At 36.5% G+C, this 21,326-nt stretch overlaps 1 protein-coding gene across 1 annotated transcript; it reads left to right on the top strand.

Annotated features, from left to right (window-relative positions):
• The first annotated feature begins 11,933 nt into the window (after positions 1-11,933).
• Positions 11,934-17,739, top strand: LOC110788749 (uncharacterized). Its single transcript, XM_021993392.2, has 7 exons — positions 11,934-12,120; positions 13,878-14,401; positions 14,570-14,721; positions 14,941-15,033; positions 15,542-15,798; positions 16,722-16,942; positions 17,140-17,739. Exons 2-7 carry the CDS (start codon positions 14,066-14,068, stop codon positions 17,494-17,496), a joined length of 1,416 nt encoding a protein of 471 aa, XP_021849084.1. The 5' UTR covers positions 11,934-12,120; positions 13,878-14,065; the 3' UTR covers positions 17,497-17,739.
• Positions 17,740-21,326: the final 3,587 nt, after the last annotated feature.

Below are 21,326 nucleotides of genomic sequence, written 5' to 3' on the forward strand. Positions count from 1 at the left end.
ATAATTCAACATGGTTTCAACAATTAGCACACATTCCAAGCACACAGGTATGTACGTACCTTGTGTAAACAAACTGATAGGCCACTTTAACACTCTCAAAAGTCGCCTAAAGAGAATTCTCCGCCTAAAACAACCAACAAGTAATCTCAATCAACCTCTAATCATTGACAACCATAATAAAGCATTCTAAACGTATCCTAAACATATTTAGAGTCTTCCCCAATATCAAAACTTAAACATTTGATTTCCTAGCATCATAATTATTGAACTAGTGACTGAAATTCGTTGAAAACTTTTGCAAGCATCGTACTTTAAATTTTCAGCAATATAAATTCATTTAAAAGCTTCACCATGGTCAATCTACGTTCCTAGTATCTCAACACAACCAATTCAATGATCCATACTCAACCTATCATGATTAATAATCATAAAAACTTTGAATTTCATACTTTAAACAATCAAAAACCAATATTTCAATATAATTAGATAATCTGAAAATTAATAACTTTATTATAAAATTCATATAATCTCAAATTTATAATTTAAATCACAAAACTCATAACTTTAATTCAAGAAAACTTAACTCAAACTAATAAATCATGAATAAACCCTAACTCAATTTTTAATTAACCAAAACTGAAAATAATTCGTTTATAATTAGCAACCCAAAACTAAAAATCATGTTCAAGCCATAAAAATTATAAATTTAATATCAAGAACATAATTTAAATTAACAACTTTTATTTAAAATAATTAGTTACTTAGGGTTTAAGAAATAACCACGAATTAGGGAGAGAGAAAAGCTGGACGGCGGAACGGCAGTGGCTCGCGGCAAGGTTTACCGGCGACGGTGGCTGGGCCGCGGTGATGCTGCGAAAAACGAAAAGGCTAAGCTAATGGGCAACGAAAAACAGAGGGGAGGAAGAGAACGAAAAAAGAAAGAAAGAACATGGGGAGGAGGAGAGATACCGAACGGTGGCTGGGACGCGGTGATGCGAACGGTGGCTGGGACGGCGGCGCGGTGGAGTCGATGAAGCTGTTGGTCGAGGGTTGAAGAAGGCTCCTTGTCTCTCTTTTTCTTTTCTTTTTTTTTTCTGTTTTACGTGAATCAGGAAGGAGAAGGGGAGGGTTTTATTTTTTGTTTGGGCTTTGCCCAATTGGGCTAGGAGTAGGATATCCTCAATGGGTTAGGACTTGTTTTCTAATTTCAATAGAACATGGTTTTGCAACTCGAATTCGTTTTAAAGTAAAACTCGAAAATACATTTTGATTTCATAATCATTAAAAGTGTTCGAAATGAAATAAAATAATTATATTTCAATTATATTCGTTTCTAAAATCCGTAATTTATGTTTAAATATATATTAGATATACTAAATATTGGTTAAAATATATAAATAAAATATATAAAATTACGGGGGATTACAATCTACCCCTCTTAAAAGAAGTTTCGTCCCGAAACTTGGCACGAAAATTCACGTATTTTTCCAAACTTTTCAACTTATTCTAATTGTAGAAGTACTTTGTGCCACTCTTGTGCACTCTTTTGCCAACTAAGGGTTACTTGCAATACCCAAGAACATAATTTTCTTATGTGGAGAATCTATTTACTTGCATCAACATGTAAAGGTTGCTAAATAAGCATGAAATGCATAAAATATCATAAAAATAGGTAAAAAGCGCGAATTTCTATCGCATTCTACCCCCCTTAAAGAAAACGAGTTACGCCCTCGTAACTCACCTCAGAAAATAACTCTGGATACTTGATCTTCATTTCAGCTTCGGCTTCCCACGTTGCCTCTTCGTACTCGTGGTTCGACCAAAGCACTTTCACTATGCTGACGTCCTTATTGCGTGTACTACGCAGTTTTCTGTCAAGGATTTTCACAGGCCTTTCTTCGTATGTGAGGCTACTATCAATCTGAATTCTCTCAGGCTCTAAGATATGACGCTCATCAGGGATATAGCGCTTTAGTTGGGAAATGTGAAACACGTCGTGCATCCTTTCGAACTCCATTGGCAAGGCTAACTTGTATGCTACTTTCCCTATTCGTTGCAGAATCTCATATGGGCCTACATACTTGGCACTTAGCTTGCCCTTTTTCCCAAATCTCATCACACCCTTGGTTGGTGATACTTTCAAGAACACTTTATCACCTACTGCAAATTCGTCATCTCTTCTTTTCAAATCCGCATAACTCTTTTGCCTATCCTGGGCAGCTTGAATTCTAGCCTGAATCATTTTTACATTCCCGACAGTCTCCTCAATGAATTCCGTTCCCAAGACTATATTCTCACTGAAATCATTCCAGCAGGTGGGACTTCTACACTTTCTCCCATATAGTGCCTCAAAAGGTGCCATCTTAATGCTTGCATGGTAGCTATTGTTGTATGAAAATTCGATCAAGTCTAGATGGTCTTCCCAACTACCCTTAAAGTCAATCGCACAAGCCCTCAACATATCTTCCATAGTCTGGTTAGTTCTCTCAGTCTGACCATCGGTTGCAGGGTGGAAAGCAGTGCTCATTTTCAAAGTTGTCCCAAGGTTCAACTGGACCTTTTGCCAAAATTTCGAGAGGAACCTTGAATCACGGTCTGAGATAATATCGGTTGGGACCCCATGCAACCTCACTACATGCTTAATGTAAGTCTTTGCGAGCTGTTTCTTTTTCCATGTCTCTTTAATCGGAATAAACACGGCTGATTTTGTTAGACGGTCCACAATAACCCAAATGGTATCATTTCCGTTCTTTGATCTAGGCAAGGCAGTAACAAAATCCATCGAAATGGAATCCCACTTCCATCCAGGCACTTCTAAAGGTTGAACTTTCCCCATGGGTCTTTTGTGGTCTATTTTGACTTTCTGACAGGTTAGGCATCTAGACACAAACTCGGCAACTTCCCGTTTCATATTAGGCCACCAATAGATTTGCTTCAGGTCTTTGTACAACTTGTCACCCCCAGGGTGCACAGAATATGGAGTATTATGCCCCTCATCCATAAGACGTCTCTTGAGTTCTTCACACTTCTGTGGTACACACCATCTCCCTTTGAACCTCAAACTACCATCCTCATGAATCTTGAAATCTACTTCTTTCCCTTGACTCATCTTTTCTTTGATCTTCCCTAAGTACTCATCCCCAGCTTGACTTTCTCTAATCTCCTCGAATATGGACAACCCCAAGGATAATGCACTCAATTTTGCTCTGATTTCCCCGGGATTTACTATTTCCAGGCTAAGTCTCTGCATGTCTCGACACAACTCTTCAGGAACTACCAAGACATTCATACTATGGCTAGATTTCCTACTCAATGCATCGGCAACTACGTTTGCTTTCCCCTCATGGTAATGAATGTTCAAATCATAGTCTTTGATCAACTCTAACCATCTTCTTTGTCTCATGTTGAGATCTTTCTGGGTGAAAATGTATTTTAGGCTTTTGTGGTCTGTGAAGATCTTACATGTTGCCCCATAGAGGTAATGTCTCCAAATTTTCAAAGCGAAAACAATCGCAGCTAGCTCTAGATCGTGGGTAGGGTAATTAGCCTCATATGGTTTTAATTGACGCGACGCATACGCAATCACCTTCCCATTTTGCTGTAATACACACCCCAACCCATTCTTCGACGCATCACTATATACCTCAAACCCTTCATTCCCATCAGGCAAGGTTAAAACAGGTGCTGAGGTTAAACGCTCTTTGAGAATTTGGAAGGCTTCCTCACATTTTTCGCTCCACTCAAATTTTGATTCTTTCTTCATCAAGTTGGTCATGGGTCTTGCTATCTTTGAGAAATCTCTCACAAATCTCCTATAATACCCAGCTAGACCTAAGAAACTCCGAATATCCGACACATTCTTTGGAGTAGGCCACTCACTTATAGCTTGAATTTTGGCAGGATCCACAGAGACCCCTTCTTTTGACACATAATGCCCCAAAAATGCTACCTTTTCCAGGCGGAATTCACACTTAGAGAACTTTGCATACAACTGGTTCTTCCTAAGCGTCTCCAAGATAACCCTCAAATGATCATCGTGTTCCTTTTCATTCCTCGAATAGATCAGAATATCATCAATGAATACCACCACAAACTTATCTAGGAACTCATGGAAAATCCTATTCATCAGATCCATAAATATGGCGGGTGCATTGGTTAACCCAAAAGGCATTACTGTAAACTCATAATGGCCATAACGAGTCCTAAATGCAGTCTTAGGAATGTCTTTTTCAGCTACCCTCAACTGGTGATATCCCGAACGCAAATCAATCTTTGAGAATACACTTGCCCCGTTCAACTGGTCAAACAGGTCATCTATCCTAGGCAAAGGATATTTGTTTTTTATTGTTACGTTGTTCAACTCCCTATAATCAATACATAGCCGCATACTCCCATCTTTCTTTTTGACAAACAATACTGGAGCTCCCTACGGTGATGCACTAGGCCTAATGTACCCCTTGTCGAACAAGTCCTGCAATTGTGTCTTTAACTCACTCATTTCTGGGGGTGCCATCCTATAAGGTGCTTTGGATATAGGTGCGGTTCCGGGATTTAACTCTATGGTAAATTCAAGGGTTCTAGCCGGTGGCATACCCGGAATCTCATCCGGAAATACATCTACAAATTCTCTTACGATTGGGACATCCTCTATCTTTACCCCAACTTTCTTACTTACATCCTGGACGCTACAGAAAAATAGTTCACCCCCTTTATTGACCAGTTTCCTCACTTGTAATGCGGAGATCACCCCAAAGTTCCCAGACTTCCCAAAACGTCTATATGATATTGACTTCCCAGTAGGGTTCTTTAGGTTTACTTTCTGAATCTCACAATCTATCCTGGCCTTGTATAAGCTTAGCCAATCCATCCCCAGAATCACATCTAGTTCCCCCAAACTAAATTCTATCAAATTAGATGGAAAAGTGCAATCTTTTATCTTCAAAGGCAAGTTCTTAAATAATTTCGTACACCTTATAGTTGCACCATTAGGCATACTAACAGGTAAATCAATTGCCTCAAAATCTACTAACTTCAAATTTTTAACAATAGAGGTCGAAATAAAAGAATATGTTGCCCCTGAATCAAACAATGTTTTAACAGGTAAGGAGTTGATAGAGAAAGTACCCGAAACTACGTTTTATAGAACGTTCAGCTTCATTTCTACTCATTACGAACAGCTTTCCGATAGCCTTGATGTTATTGTTGTTTCCATTGGCAGGTTTGTTTTGGTTTCCCTGGTTGTTTGGTGCCCCAGTAGGCTTCGAACCTTGGTTCCCCGAATGGTTAAACCCTGGTTTCCCTTGGTTACTACTCCCACTACCATTCTGCTCTCTCTTCTGTTTTGTAAAGCACTCATACTCTCTATGCCCCTTCTTACGACAGTAGTTGCAAGTTACCAATTCCCCCTTACAGTCCTTCCCAGGGTGATTATTGTTGCACATCTTACAGTGATGCACTCTGTTAGGCTGGTTTTTGTTGGTGTAGTTATTCCCCTGATTATTCCTTCCCTGAAAGTTACCATTATCATTACCATTCCCATTTCCATTTCTATTCCTTTTGAAGTTCCCCTGACTTCCCCCAGCATTAAACTCTTTCCTTTTATCCCCAACAACAATATTCTTTTTGTCCCTCCTGGTCTGCAGGCCATAAATATGGGCAGCTCTTCCATACACAATGTCTAAGGACGTAAAGGTTTCCCCGCCTAATCCCAGTTGGATCTCATCGGTTAACCCCTGTTCAAACCTCTGAGCCTTTAGTTCCTCAGTAGCTACCACCTCAGGTGCAAACCTCGACAAAGCTATAAACTTACTGTAGTATTCAGCAATGGTCAAATTCCCCATCCTAAGGTTGATAAATTCCTGGGCTTTCTGCTTCCTCATAAAAGGAGGATAAAACTTCCCCCTCAAATCAACAATAAAAGAATCCCAATTGAATCCCTCAGCAGCACTTAGTCTAGTCCCATTTTCCCTCCACCAAAGGTCGGCTTCATCTTTCAGGTAGAGGACAGCTTGACCTACTTTCATATGCTCAGGACAGTTTACCGCCCCAAATAGTTTCTCAAATTCCCTGATCCAGTTTTCAAGGAAGGTGGGGTCTGCCTGCCCCTTAAAGTATGGTGGCTTAACTTTCGCAAGCCTTTCAAACATGTCCCCTGCAGAATCGGGACGCTCAGTTCTTTCCTGGGTTAGTTTTTCCGCCAAGAGGCGAATAGCAGCAGCTAGGTCACTATTATTGGCCATCCTAGAGCGCGACCTGAAATTAATATGCTCTAATTCAGGTTCAAAACTTTACTTACATTATCCTCTAGCAATGCAATATCACATTAACATTCAAAATGCACACGAAGTGAACAATCATGCAAAACATTCAACTGAGAGACGAGGAATAACTTCAATCATCACGAATAATAAGTTAGAATAAAAGAAGAAAACATTCCCCTTGCGTGCCCGTAAAACTTTGATCCTTTAGATAGTCAATAATCTAACTTTTATTCCTCAGAAGAATGTCAATAGCAATCCTAAATATTAACACACACCTGTTCTCAAAATAACGTAAAAAAGGTTCTACGATATAAACATAAACTATGGTTGGGCGGATTGTCCAACATTTTTCTCACACACAACTAAATATGTAAGCAAAGCTAAAGGGAAACATCGTCAGACTTGTCCTTTGATTCGCTATAACCTTCTAGGGTGAATAACTCATATTTAAGTTCATCATCGTCATCCATATCAAAATAATAAGCTTCTTTTCTCGGCCTAGAGGATCTTCGTAGACCTTGAAGTTGATGATTAGCTTCCTCTGGCTCAGGCTCAGGTTCAGGTTCAGGTTCATGTTCAGGCTCAAACTCAAACTCAGGTTCAACCTCCAATTCCTGCTCGAACTCAAACTCAAATTCTTGTTCGAAATCAAACCCAAATTCATGCTCAAACTCAGGCTCCGAATCGCTTTCAGGTCTCAAAACAGCTTGATAAATATCGACCCTAGTTTGCCCTCTAGCACGATCAAATTCACGAAGGGCTTCATCATCACTATCAGGTTCTCCTGCTCTTAAAACTCGACGCAGAACAAGTTCATGGCTGGTGTAACTGTTAATGTCAGACTCGTAATCCATTTCATTTTCATCATCGCTTAGAATAATAGGGTTAGAGTTGCTCCCTATTCTATTTCCTTCCATGCCAGACATGATTAGAGATCTATAACAATTAAACATAGTTCCTATGTTAGTAATTAGTACTCTCACTTACCGTATGATCCCACAATACACAATGAGTAAGAATGTATATCAATCGCAAAGCATAGGAAAGACACGACAGTTAGCAGGTAGAGATATTACAATCATGCTGACATAATGCGGACACCATGATTCTATTCTATATGCCCTTTCCTATACTACCCAACTCTCAAAATAATCATAGTATATCAAACATTGAAGCATAAAAGAATAAAACAAGAATGATTTATAAGAATTGGATTGATTAAAAGAATAATTATTAAACGATAAATAATTAAATTTTTTTTTTTTTTTTTTTTTTTTTTTTTTTTTTTTTTTTTTTTTTTTTTTTTTTTTTTTTTTTTACGGTACTGTAGCAGCAGCAGCAGTAATTTTTTTTTTTTTTTGAAATATTAATTTGAATTTCAAAAGAATCGAAATACATTAATTCGCATAACCAAAAACGTATTTCAAAGCACGATTCAAGAGTCAATATTAAAATAAATTCAAACATTTCTAGCTAATAACTTTAAATTTATTCACTAGTGTGAAATTACTTTTACGTAACTAATTAGTTGGTTAGGCGCCTAAGATATAAAAGGTAGACACGAAATGTCAGTAAAACCTTTAGCTCAAAAATACCACTTTGTAACACCCCGACAATTCCCATTTTCTAAAGTAACCCCTTTTTAAATATAACTCTAGGGAATTATCAAAGTATTATCGCCCGTGTAAAAACGTAACGGCTTATTCAGAATTTTGCAGCGGAAAACATAAAACTAACTTTTGGGTTCATAAATAATCTATTACATATTAGGTCCAAAACGATTAACTGAAATAAGGAAATACGAATAGTACGACAAGTTTCAAATATAAGTTAACAAACCAAATCACTTAATAAAACAAATATAACTACAAGCTCTCTAATCCCGATCCCAATGATGCATCATCTTCAAACCTGTAGATGGGCAACGCTTATTGATCCTTAGAGACTGCTCACCAAAGATGGGTCATCACAGGATCAATAGGCATAGCCATGATCAACACACACAAACAAAGCACGTAATCAGCAAAGCTGAGTACTACATACTAAAGCAATAATAATCCTAACATGATACTATTAAACATAATTAAGGGCAGACAAAACATGATAATCTGACGACCATACTTAACTGGACTAGGCTAGACTGGACTAGACTTTTATAACAATAATGTTATTTTAATTGAAATAGGCAATGGACCGAGTTTTCTAGCTAAGCGAGGTACGGGCGCGACTCCGTAACCTCAGTGACCTGCGATATCGAGGAACGTTTGACTGAAAATAGGACGCGGTGATCAATCCGGTCCGAATGAAAGGCCATGGGCTACCACCATGAACCCCAACTCCTGTTTGTCCGTCACTTTATACGTGCACAGTCTAAAGCTATTGCTACTCAGTTTCACTTTACATGATTTACAAATTGACACCCTGTTATGACTCAACAAATCACATAAGGCATGCAACTCACATTTATTTATAACTGTTTTTATCTTGGAATTGAGTAAGTGACCACAAAGGCATCAAACAAGACTCATTCCAATTAACTCCAATCTTTTCTTTAATACTGATCAACCCCTGAATATGGGTATAAGGTTTCAACTTACTAAATAAGGTCCTCCGCCCTCATAAAGTAGTGAAAAGCTAAAAAGGGAACAACAATTAACTGATCTGAATTATATACTAAATAATCTAGTGTTCCCAATCAAACATGTTTGCATCAATCTTCCATACTAACATGTTATAATCCTCAAAATGCAATAAAGGTTTAATATGTTCATCCAACAGTATCAAACATGCAATTTCAACCTGACTAAGTTCATCAACAACATCAACATAACCAAGTTCATCAATAATTCAACATGGTTTCAACAATTAGCACACATTCCAAGCACACAGGTATGTACGTACCTTGTGTAAACAAACTGATAGGCCACTTTAACACTCTCAAAAGTCGCCTAAAGAGAATTCTCCGCCTAAAACAACCAACAAGTAATCTCAATCAACCTCTAATCATTGACAACCATAATAAAGCATTCTAAACGTATCCTAAACATATTTAGAGTTTTCCTCAATATCAAAACTTAAACATTTGATTTCCTAGCATCATAATTATTGAACTAGTGACTGAAATTCGTTGAAAACTTTTGCAAGCATCGTACTTTAAATTTTCAGCAATATAAATTCATTTAAAAGCTTCACCATGGTCAATCTACGTTCCTAGTATCTCAACACAACCAATTCAATGATCCATACTCAACCTATCATGATTAATAATCATAAAAACTTTGAATTTCATACTTTAAACAATCAAAAACCAATATTTCAATATAAATTAGATAATCTGAAAATTAATAACTTTATTATAAAATTCATATAATCTCAAATTTATAATTTAAATCACAAAACTCATAACTTTAATTCAAGAAAACTTAACTCAAACTAATAAATCATGAATAAACCCTAACTCAATTTTTAATTAACCAAAACTGAAAATAATTCGTTTATAATTAGCAACCCAAAACTAAAAATCATGTTCAAGCCATAAAAATTATAAATTTAATATCAAGAACATAATTTAAATTAACAACTTTTATTTAAAATAATTAGTTACTTAGGGTTTAAGAAATAACCACGAATTAGGGAGAGAGAAAAGCTGGACGGCGGAACGGCAGTGGCTCGCGGCAAGGTTTACCGGCGACGGTGGCTGGGCCGCGGTGATGCTGCGAAAAACGAAAAGGCTAAGCTAATGGGCAACGAAAAACAGAGGGGAGGAAGAGAACGAAAAAAGAAAGAAAGAACATGGGGAGGAGGAGAGATACCGAACGGTGGCTGGGACGCGGTGATGCGAACGGTGGCTGGGACGGCGGCGCGGTGGAGTCGATGAAGCTGCTGGTCGAGGGTTGAAGAAGGCTCCTTGTCTCTCTTTTTTTTTTCTTTTTTTTTTCTGTTTTACGTGAATCAGGAAGGAGAAGGGGAGGGTTTTATTTTTTGTTTGGGCTTTGCCCAATTGGGCTAGGAGTAGGATATCCTCAATGGGTTAGGACTTGTTTTCTAATTTCAATAGAACATGGTTTTGCAACTCGAATTCGTTTTAAAGTAAAACTCGAAAATACATTTTGATTTCATAATCATTAAAAGTGTTCGAAATGAAATAAAATAATTATATTTCAATTATATTCGTTTCTAAAATCCGTAATTTATGTTTAAATATATATTAGATATACTAAATATTAGTTAAAATATATAAATAAAATATATAAAATTACGGGGGATTACAAAGGGGTGGCGGTGGTCGGTTAATTGCGGTGGCGGTTCGATAGTGTAGCAACGGTGGTCGGTTAATTTGGGTGACGGTTCAAGGGTCAATTGAGAATCATGAGCAGTTTAGGGAGGATAACTTTTTGAAGCTTCAGGATACATTTGTGAAGCCTTGGAATGGGATGAAGGCTGCTGATGACAAGATTGTCAAGGTACATTTTGTTAAATTGCTGATCATTTTGGTATATTGCGGTGGTCGGTTAATTAGGGCGATGGTGGAACGGTTCAAGGGGAGGCGTGAACAGGGGAGGGGTGTGATTTGTTTGAAAGGGTAGGGATGTCAATGGGGCGGGGCGGGGCGGATGCGGATGTAGGTCCCTCCATCCCCATCCCCACCTAAAATTTTCATCCCCATCCCCGCCCCATCACCCATGGCGGGTACAAAATTCATCCGCATCCCCGTCCCAACGGGTGTAAGCTAAAATCCATCCCCGCCCCACCACCCAACTAGGTATCCATGCCCATCTTATCCCGGCTTCATACCCGCCCAACTTTTCTTATTTAGCAAACATTTGCCATATATACGGAGTAATGAAAGTTAACTATTGACAAAAACTACCTTATGACTAAAGTAACCTATATAATCAAAAATAATAATCGTCATAACAAAAAAAATCCAAACAAAAAACTTAGTCTCACCTAAATTCATATTATCACCTTAAGGTACAAATAAATCCAAACACACCCCATCACTCATGGCGGGTATGAAGCGGGGAGAATGGAAATGGGGCGGGGAGAGTAGGGATGGGGCGGGGATGATGTGGGTTCAACACAAAATCCACACCCGCCCCATTACCCGCCAAACCTACCTCCATTCTCGCCTACTTGGGACGAATACGGGGCGAATATCTGCAAAACCTGCCCCACTGACATCCCTAGTCATTTTAGCAAATTTGCTCCCAAAAAATTGAAAATGTTGTTGTTCGGACAAAGGCGCGATTTTGGCAAATTTGGCAAATACAACCTAGTAAAGTTTATTTGCCAATTACAACCTCGAACTTTTAATTTTGCCAATTACAACCTCAAACTTATACATCCATTTTAAATTACAACCCGAAGTCATTTCCCGAAAAAAATCATCGGAAAATAATGTCATTTTTCGATTTTTTTTAATTCTTATTTTTAGATTTTTTTGTTTTAGTTCTTATTTTTCGATTTAAATTTCTTTATAGATTATGTAATTGTTTTTTTAATAACATTATGACATCATTTTTTGGTATTTTTTGCCGAAAAATAACTTTGGGTTGTAATTTAAAATGGATGTATAAGTTTAAGGTTGTAATTGACAAAATTAGAAATTTGAGGTTGTAATTGGCAAATATAAAACTTTACTAGGTTGTATTTGCCAAATTTTCCCGCGATTTTAGATATTTTCACTTCAACAAACCGTCGTAATAGTTCTTCTCTCCTCTTCTTCCTTTATCTGTTGAATCTTCCTACTTGGTCCTACAACTACAAGTAGTCCGCATAATTCTAACATTTTCTCTCTCTTCCCCAAGTTCCCGATCTCTCTGACATGGAGCTTGAACTTTGAAGCTGTCATCTTCAGGTAAATTTCATTGTATTCTTTCATTTAAGCAGAAATTTCACCCCTAATTTCGCTTATTGTTTCAAATTATTTGTTTGTTTGGAGTATGATCTTGCAATTTAGTTTCAATTTTCATTCTTTTATTCATGAAATTGCTATCTTTAGTAATTAATTGATTTTTATAGGAACTAAAAGTAACTTTGATCCATTTGATCAAGATCGATTTTAGTTCAAGAATTCGCTTATTTTTGTAGCCTAATGTTGAGAGTTGATTATAAGGTTTGATCAAGTGTGAATATTGTCGAAGGATCAAATTCCGTACGAAATTAGAGGAGAATTTTCGGAGGAAATTGTGTAAAATATTGCAAAAGTAGTTCAACTTATAATTGCCAAGGGTTTAGTGATGATTGATTTTCAGTTAGAAGTTACAATTTGAGGTAGAAATTTTGTGGAAGCTTCAAGTTTGCCAGAATTGTGCAATTAAATTAGCCTAATTCGACTTCTAGAGACACTTTGGTATGTTTGTGAAATTCTGAACGAGAGCACCTTTCACTGAACATTTGCAAAATTAGGGGTCTGACGCTGGGATAATTCTGAGAAGTTTTGTGAGTGTAATTGTGACGTCTAGTTTCTTTTTATCCTTTTCTATACCTGATGTAACACATGTATCGATTGTGTCCCAACTCTTAAGATCATGATATAAGAATTTGAATTTCATGAAGCGGAAGCTATGTTACCTGTCCTCGGATACATGTGTGTAAGTCTCCAAATCGCCTATTTATAATCAATTTTCACCATTTTAACCGAAAATTAACTGTTGAAGGGTCCATACCCACGTCGAAGTGTCAAGGATTCGACAAGGAGCGAAAGCTCTTTTTTATATACTCTGAGCAAGATTATAATGGGTTCGTTGTTTCGGATGCAAGGATTTTGTCACAAGTTTATTTGTTGAAGTGTTATTGTCCTACATTAGTTCTCTGAATTTGCAATTATATATACAATGATAATTTGATCAGTGTGGCATATGATTGCATTCATTCTAGGAATCGTCCTTTCTATTCCAATACTACCGATTACTTAGCTACGCTTGGACGCTTGGTCACCCCTCACCACCATACGCAAAACCAAAATATAGCAAATTTTCTTATTTTTATTCTATTAGATAAATTAGGGTTTAGTGTTGAGAGACGACTCCACTGATTTCTCTCATACTTTTACTTTCCCTAGAAAAAAAATTCAAAGAATAGTCAATAAATTTCCTCTAGAAATTGTATGGTATGAGGAACCCAAAGGTGATATAGGAATTGCAATATGGTAACTGACTATTACTGTGAGATTGCTAGACACAGGAAGAGTGAATTATTATGGAACAGGGGGTCGGAGGCCTGACGCCTGAGAGCTTTCGGTACTAAGCACTTTTTACTAGGAACTTTGGTATTGAGTTTAAACTTAGCTATAGAGATAATTTGCAGTTGTTTGTTTAGAGTGTGTGTGTGTGTGTGTGTGTGTGTGTGTGTGTGTGTGTGTGTGTTTGGGGTTGGGGGGTCAGATAATTACTTCTTGTATCTTTGTCAGTTAAACTGTGTATGCTCAAAGGGTATCTTTCTAGACGATGACTTGATGAGAGAAAAAAAAGAAAGAAAAAAAAGGAAAAGAGTTTTTAGGAAATAGGAATAGGTACTATGGATTGAAACTCCTTTTCTGAACATTTGATACTCAAATGCTATCTTGAGATGGAGAAATGCTAATGCAGGTTCATGTATAATGCACTTATGCAGGATAACTTGGGGGTAACAGTAATTCAATAACAGGTGTCCTCCACACTTTATCTTCTTGTCCTATTTGATAAGAAAATATGGCAAGATTTCTTTTCCTAGTGTTATGTATGGTCATTGATTGAGGCTGGAACACTTGGTCCAAAAGGGGAATTCTGAGTTGAAAGGTTTTTCAAGCTAAGTACTTCTTGATGGAGGATCTGCAAGGTGGCTCGGGTCTGAGAAGGAATTCTGAATTGGCCAGTGTAACCTCTCAGAAAATTGCAGCCAAAGTTGATTCCATGCCAAAGATTTTGACACAGAAGTCTCTTAATCTTATTGCTTCAAAAGATCGTGCAGTAAGAGGAGTAGCTGGTGATGTTGCATTTTTTTTACTAAAAGTTGCTGTTCTGGAAACTACAAGGAGGTTTTCAAATGCTAAGTGTCCAGTTGCTTGGCGTGGTCTTCAGGCATTTCAAATGCTATGCTATCCACCATTTAAGTGGGTCAGATGGGCTCCCTTCAAGGGCTTGGTGCACGGTATGCAGGTACTACGTACAGCTTTCTTGTAAGATGTGTCACTTATTGAAGGTTGATGGTACGTTGGTACATAATTGTGAAAGTCTTGTAGCATCATAGTACAGTTTAAATCATGTTTCCCTTTTTTCTTTGAAAAACCCCCTTCCTGAGCTATTTTTTAAAATCATTTATGTCAGATGCTGTCACGACCATTGTTAGTCCTCTCCATAGCAACAGCTTTCTCTGATAAATCAGATGAGGTGAACATTACGGATGAACATCAAGATTCTGGTGCACCTGAGACCTTAGATGAAGATTCATCTTCTGTACAGTCCCATGTTGATGCAAGGTAAAAATAAAAATTCACTTCGGATATTTTTTATTTGTCCCATTGATGTACAAGTTCAGATCAATGACTTTGTTGCAATTTGATGTTTCTGGTGGTACTGAAATTTGCCTTTTTGCAGTTGCTGGTGCAGGGTTCTTTTTATGTGTTTCTGAATGTGTCTTGTTGTTATTCTTGCTATGCTACGGTGCTACCACCATTTAACTTGGTGTATTGTTGCAGGAACAATGATGAATTTCCTATTTGTCCATCAGAAAATTGGTTGCTTACACTTTACGAAGAACTGGAAAGGCAAGGAATCAGCTTACCAGAAAGGTGATCATTAGCATGTATTTAAAAGGAAACTATAACTACTATGCTACATAGAAATATTTAGTGCACATGTCCTAAATAGTCTTTCTTTTACACTTTTTCTTTCTGAATAAGAACATATCCTTTATAGTTACTCGTTGATAATGTCTTTTTGTTGTTCTGTACTTCTGTATCCTATTTATTCTTCTAATCATTGGAGTTAAAAGTATGGAAGAAGAAATCCGAACCTCAATGTCTGTGTGCTTTACACCCTACCAAACGGAGCCTAAAAAGAAATCCCAACCTCAAAGTATGGATTTCTTTTACATCATTTTAATGGTGTAAAAGAAATCAGAACCTCAACGATTTTCCTCTTTTCAATCATTTTAATGGTGTTCTTGCTACTCATCGCGGAAGGAAAGTTGAGAAGGTCTTTTTTTTTTGGGGGGGGGGGGGGGGGGTGGTGGTGGTTGATATTTGAAGAATAAACAGAATCACGTAGCTGAAATATAAATTGTATGCAACATTTCAGGCTTAATGAGAGTGAGTTACGAAGATTTTACAGTTCTGCGAATGGTGACTTTTCATGCCTGCTTGCGTCAATTAAGAAGACTGTTCGTTGGAGAGAAACATACCACATTCTTTCAGAACCAGAACTTATGGTGTGGTCAGATATAGTCTTCTGGCATGGCTATGATGTGAGACACAGACCTTGCCTTATTGTACGTCTTGGTGTAGCTTGTACTAGTCTGCCAACTCATGATAGACCTCGATTTGCTCAGGCAGTTGGTAAGTCTTTATTCCTTGTGAAGGCTTTGTTGAATTGTCCATCTTTGTGGGTGTACGGTGTAGCACTCAATGCTTGTGGAAAAGTGTCTTAGAATTCCCCTTTTGTCTTCCATTACTTTTCCCAGTGGTGGAGGGGTATTAACACAGTCATACGGAGTAGTAGCTTTCGTTGGCTAAGTAAACAAATGTTAGGTTAGCAAAATATGGTTTTTGCACCCCTGTTTTAAAATGAACATATAGTTCAAATTCACATATCGTTCATACGCAAAGAACATATAGTTTAAATCCAAAGAACGTATAATAAAATGTTCCACTTCTACACGTACATTTAAATCATTCTCCATGTACATTAGGTATTAAATGAATCTTCATCGGGGTGCACAATGAGCATTGTGCACCCGGGTGCATAATCCAAATTGTGCAAGTAGCCTATGAAACTAAATTTCATCTACAATTGCCTATTTGCTTCAGGACTTCTTATATTCAGATCTCTCAAAAAGTTATCTAATTTGTTTGCTGCATATTTCCGTCTCGTGTTTTTCCACTTTCACACTGGTTGAATTTGATAAGAGGTGTTGACTGGAGTTACTGGACATTTCAACTGAGAGAATAATAAGATTCAAGTGTTACCCTGCTTCAAGCCCTAGGGTTACTTCAACTACATAACCACACTAAATATTCCACATCTATGTTTGATCTAAGAAATATGCAATGCCTAATAGCATGTTTTGTGTGCATGAGAATAGTCAACATACATTGCCAAGTATCAAGTGAAGATATGGTTTTCTTATAAGCATGCACGATGCACCCAAAATTTGAGGCTTCCTTTAGTTAGCTTACTTAAGCTATGCAAATCTCTTCAGTGTCTTAGTGAAAAGTTAGGCGCATGCTGACTGCTGAGTGGATATTGGTTGCTGATACAGTTTCTCAGATGGAGCATGGTATCCTGCATTTGGCTGATCGTGAAAGCCCTCGAGTTATGGTAGTGGTGGATTGCAAAGGTTTATCTCCTTTTAGACTTCCAGTGCAGATGATAAGATCATGTGCTCTGCTTTTTCAAGATCACTTTCCACACTGTCTTGGCGGTTTATTTGTCATACAGCTTCCTCCTGTAGTACGGGTGATGGTGCAAACTCTTATGAAAGTGAGCTCCTTGCTTTAATACTGTCAGAATGCCTCTGTGTCATCAGTTTATTTCATATTTTGAATGATTTCCCTATGTTAATATAAATTATTGACTTTCCACAAATGTCCTGAGAATAGGAAGAATCCTAGAGCAAAATAATTTTTGTTTCTTGTGCAACTTTGCTGAGTAGTAAAATGGATTTTCATATCTTTCAGGTTCTAAACCCTGTCACTCAACAGAAGTTGAAATTTCTAGGGGAACGGTACCAAGAGATTCTGTCGGAGTATTTTCAGGAGCTTCCAGCGTGTCTTGGTGGTAAATGCAGATGTTCAGTATGTTCAAATGCAAGTTCCCACAATACTCGGCGATTGCCTTCTGTAAAAGTGGCAAATCAACTGCTTGCAGATGGACTTAATGGCGAGAATGTTGATCTTGATTTTCTCAGTTCTGAGGTTGATGTTCGTCACAGTTTTGATCAGGTGCTAAGAACTGGTATGATTGGATTCCTTATGTTATGTGTGCTTGTTGTTTTGCTTGCGGGATTATTTGACTCTGAAAGCCGTCCAAACTGACTCCTCTAAGTAAGTTACAAAGGACCTCAGCTTATTTAGAGTTTAATTTCTGACATTGTAAGCGATATCTCCTTCCTCTTGTCGAAGCCTAAGTGAGATCCTGTTGTTATATATATTAGCATAGCAAACATAATGCACTTTTTGGTGAGGGAAACATAATGTAACCATGTAAATACATAGTCGTATGAAATTTCAAACTTATGTGATTGTATACGATTAATGGAGTTTATACTTTCTTCTAAATTCGATAGAGAATGTATATTCTTGATATTCTCATCAGCACAGGCAGCACAGGCTGAGTGATATTCTCATACGAGCTTGATTCTCTAGAAATGGAGTCTCCCCTTTTAGCTACGAATTTGGAACAGACATTAGACCTTTTCTTTATCAGAAGATGAAAGGCACAAATGATGTTCGCTTATCTAGGATAGTTAGCAGTTTAGCACTTAACAACTGTAATCTGCTGCGTGAAAATTCCGACCTTCCAAAACTTTTGATAGAAGTAATTTTTTTTTTTTTTAAAAAACATAAAAAATACACTCTAAGCCTGTAGATTTCGGCTTTTTTAGTTACTTAAAGTTAAAGACAAAAACAAAACACTCTAATGAGGTTTCATCCTAAAACCATAGTAAAATGAGAGGAACATTCACAAACCTTATATGTTAGTCTGTTAGCTACCTTCTTAATTCTTAACAATCTTCTTGTACGGGGCAATTTTTTATTTACACACATTAAACCTAACAATACGACCCATGAATAAAATAACAGATTCCTAAAAAGTATCTGCCTTCTTAGGAAGTTAAGTGTCTCAACTGGAGTATCAAATGTTCTTCATAATCTAATACTTCTTCCGTTTTTATTTACATCATACAATTAATTTTGACACACATATTAAAGAAAGGTAAAAGAGAAAGTTAAAGTACAAAAAATTCACTTAACAATAACAATCAACCTTCACTTTCACCTCTTTAAAAGGGAATGAAAAATGATAATTCACCATGTAAAACTTTCCCATAATAAAATTGTGTCAACTAATAAGGAATTTTTCTAAAAGAAAAGTGTCACGTAGATAAGAACGGAGGAAGTACAAAGTATTTACTACGAATTACTCTTTACTTAATATGGAATTTGTTATTCAAGGCAAAAAAATATAATAATAATAATAATAATAATAATAATAATAATAAAATTCAAAAAAAAAACCTAACAAAATCTCAGTGATTGGTCATCCATGGTTCAAAACTACTATCATCTTACGTATACGTTGTTCTGAGACGTCTTCCTGAGAATTGTTAAAGAATTAAGTAGATTAAATAGACATGCAATCTTTTGGTCATCGCCGTGAAGCAATTATTCATCACATCGAATTGCATGACTCCCCATGCGTCATGAAGTAGGATCCCATTCTTTGACCTATTTGCATCAGTTTGTTGTTCGATCAAATTAAAGAAAGTAAACAATGGTAGTCAACAATGGATTACTCAAATCCCCTGCTAATCTTATTGTATTTGCTACTACTTCGCTTCGAAATGATATTTACACTTTTTTTTAGTCTATTTCACAATGTTATTTAATTACACTTTGTTTTATTCTACTCCCTCTGTCTCTTTTTGTTCTTTACGTTTTACTTTTTGGGTGTTTCAATTTTTTTTTTTACATTTCCTTTTATATTATCACATAAATGTCATAATACTTTATCAGAATTTGTGTCCAATAATTATTTTAGCCAATTGAATTCATTTTTTTTACATTCACCCATCTTTTTACCCATCTATCATACTTTATCCATATTTTATTATATCCACCCACTTTTTTACACATTTTTTCTACTGTATCTTAATATTTGCGCTAATAATAACCGTAAAGATCACTTCGAAACGGAGGTAGTAATTATTTAAGTCTTATTGCTGAGGCGGCATAAAAAGAAAAACAAAGGGGAGTACTTACTTGTTGGGTTCATTAATCTGTCTCTAAAGGTGCATTTCAATTGTGTCATTGACGAATCAATTGTACTTGTTAAATGGGTATTCCACTTGCAAGTAGTATTAGTATCAAGTTATTCTTTAATGTATCCTCATTAAACTAATCTCTATGGCATGGGTTTTTTGTCATTATCGTAACGATTTCCATATCCAACTGAAAGAAAAGCTTTCCAATAAAGGGTTATGAAGATGAAACCAGCTAGTATTTTTTAACCATTTGAAAATATACAATGGGACAAACGCAAATCTTGGACTAGATTATACTTATGTTTAAGTATATTTAAATGTGTATCTCTTCCTTTGCCCCTTCATTATTGAATTCATTGACTTGCACTAGCAAGTTCTTGGCTTTTCACTCTTCTCTTGTTTGTGTGGCTAGTATTTGAATTTTTTGGCGCAAACTTGAAACTTCGGTTTATACTTTATACTCCATACTGTAGTACTATTTTTGACCTCGTCTTTTTTTAGGGACTTCGTGTTATTTTAAATGCTCTACAACTCTACAAGTATGCAACATCAAAACATTCGTGGTATAATTGATTGTATCCTACACATTGTACAGGTGTACAACCTCACTCGTTGTTTGGGCATTTGCTTAGTTTTCCTTAAAGGATGAAAGAAGAAAACTTTACTTTTCTGGTAAAGTTGTAACAAGAAGATGGTAATTAATTGACCAGTTTTACATAGACGAAAATGACATTCCACATGTCTAAGCTGGGTTTAGCTAGCATTACCATTACTCCGTACTAATTTACTTTTTTAGACTGGGCTTAGGCTCTGTTTTGTTCGACTTATTTTGATTTATTTGAGACAAAATAAATTCAGATAAGTTTAGACAATATAAGTTGAGCAAAAATAAGTTTTTTCATACACAAATAAGTTTAGTTCAGATAAAATAAGTTCAGATAATATAAGTTGAGTCAAAACAAGTCCAATAGAACGAAGCCTTAATTAGAGTCAATTTGAATTTGAAAATGGTGATCAATTAAAATATTTTTTCAAGACGGTTACTAATTGCGAACAAGTTTACAAATAGTTACAAGACAAAGTATATACATAGTAGTATGCAAAATAATGCAGTTAGAAACATTTCAAAACTTGTTCACGAACCATTTGGGTCGAGCTTAGCTAGTTATGTTCGATTTGCTCATGAAAGTCTAGAGTCGAACTTGAGTTGCTCACAAGTCAAGTATGCTCATTACAGGGTTGTCAAAATGACCCATTTTGAAATGTGGGTTGTTGAGTCGGAGACCGACTCAAAAAAGATACACTTATAATTCAATAGTGGCGGAAATAGGGATGGGGGGCTGTGGCCTCCCTTATAGTTCAATACTATTAATTATTAATCCGCATATCTAAATTGATTTTGGAAACAATTTAGTACGGAATAAATTAAAATGACAAGCAGATTTCTTTGACCAAGTGCATAATGTGTATTAACTTTTCGTGTTTGTAGAAAAAAGCAAGCATGCACTGATGCACATGCCTTAATCTGTTTATAATTTGGTAATATTGGTTCATTTTTATCATGGGATTTTATAAATTAAAGTTAATGTTTTCTATCTTATACTTTAAAATTATAAATAAAGTATACGTTTAAGATCGAATATTGTAGTTGTTGTCTGCTAACCCGAAAGGATATATATTTTGTTGTTCCTCTTTAATTTAATGTTACATAAGTTCTGAAAATGGTGTTTGGTGAATGGAAAATGGCGACCCTTCATATGCTGAACAGATCTGAATCTTTAATTGTTAGGATTTAGAGCTTACGTGGCCCCACTTTTGATAGTATGTGATCTAAACTTGTCCACTTATTCTTCACTTTTACGTGCAGGAAGCTGTATTACG

The sequence above is a fragment of the Spinacia oleracea genome, chromosome 6 (assembly GCF_020520425.1).
Source record: "Spinacia oleracea cultivar Varoflay chromosome 6, BTI_SOV_V1, whole genome shotgun sequence".
Classification (NCBI taxonomy): Eukaryota; Viridiplantae; Streptophyta; class Magnoliopsida; order Caryophyllales; family Amaranthaceae; genus Spinacia; species Spinacia oleracea.

Bases quoted from the DNA above. Each gene is read 5' to 3' on its own strand.
- LOC110788749 (XM_021993392.2), top strand. From the start codon at position 14,066: ATGGAGGATCTGCAAGGTGGCTCGGGTCTGAGAAGGAATTCTGAATTG. The intron at 14,402-14,569 runs GTACTACGTACA...CATTTATGTCAG, and splicing joins GCTTGGTGCACGGTATGCAG to ATGCTGTCACGACCATTGTT. The intron at 14,722-14,940 runs GTAAAAATAAAA...GTATTGTTGCAG, and splicing joins CAGTCCCATGTTGATGCAAG to GAACAATGATGAATTTCCTA.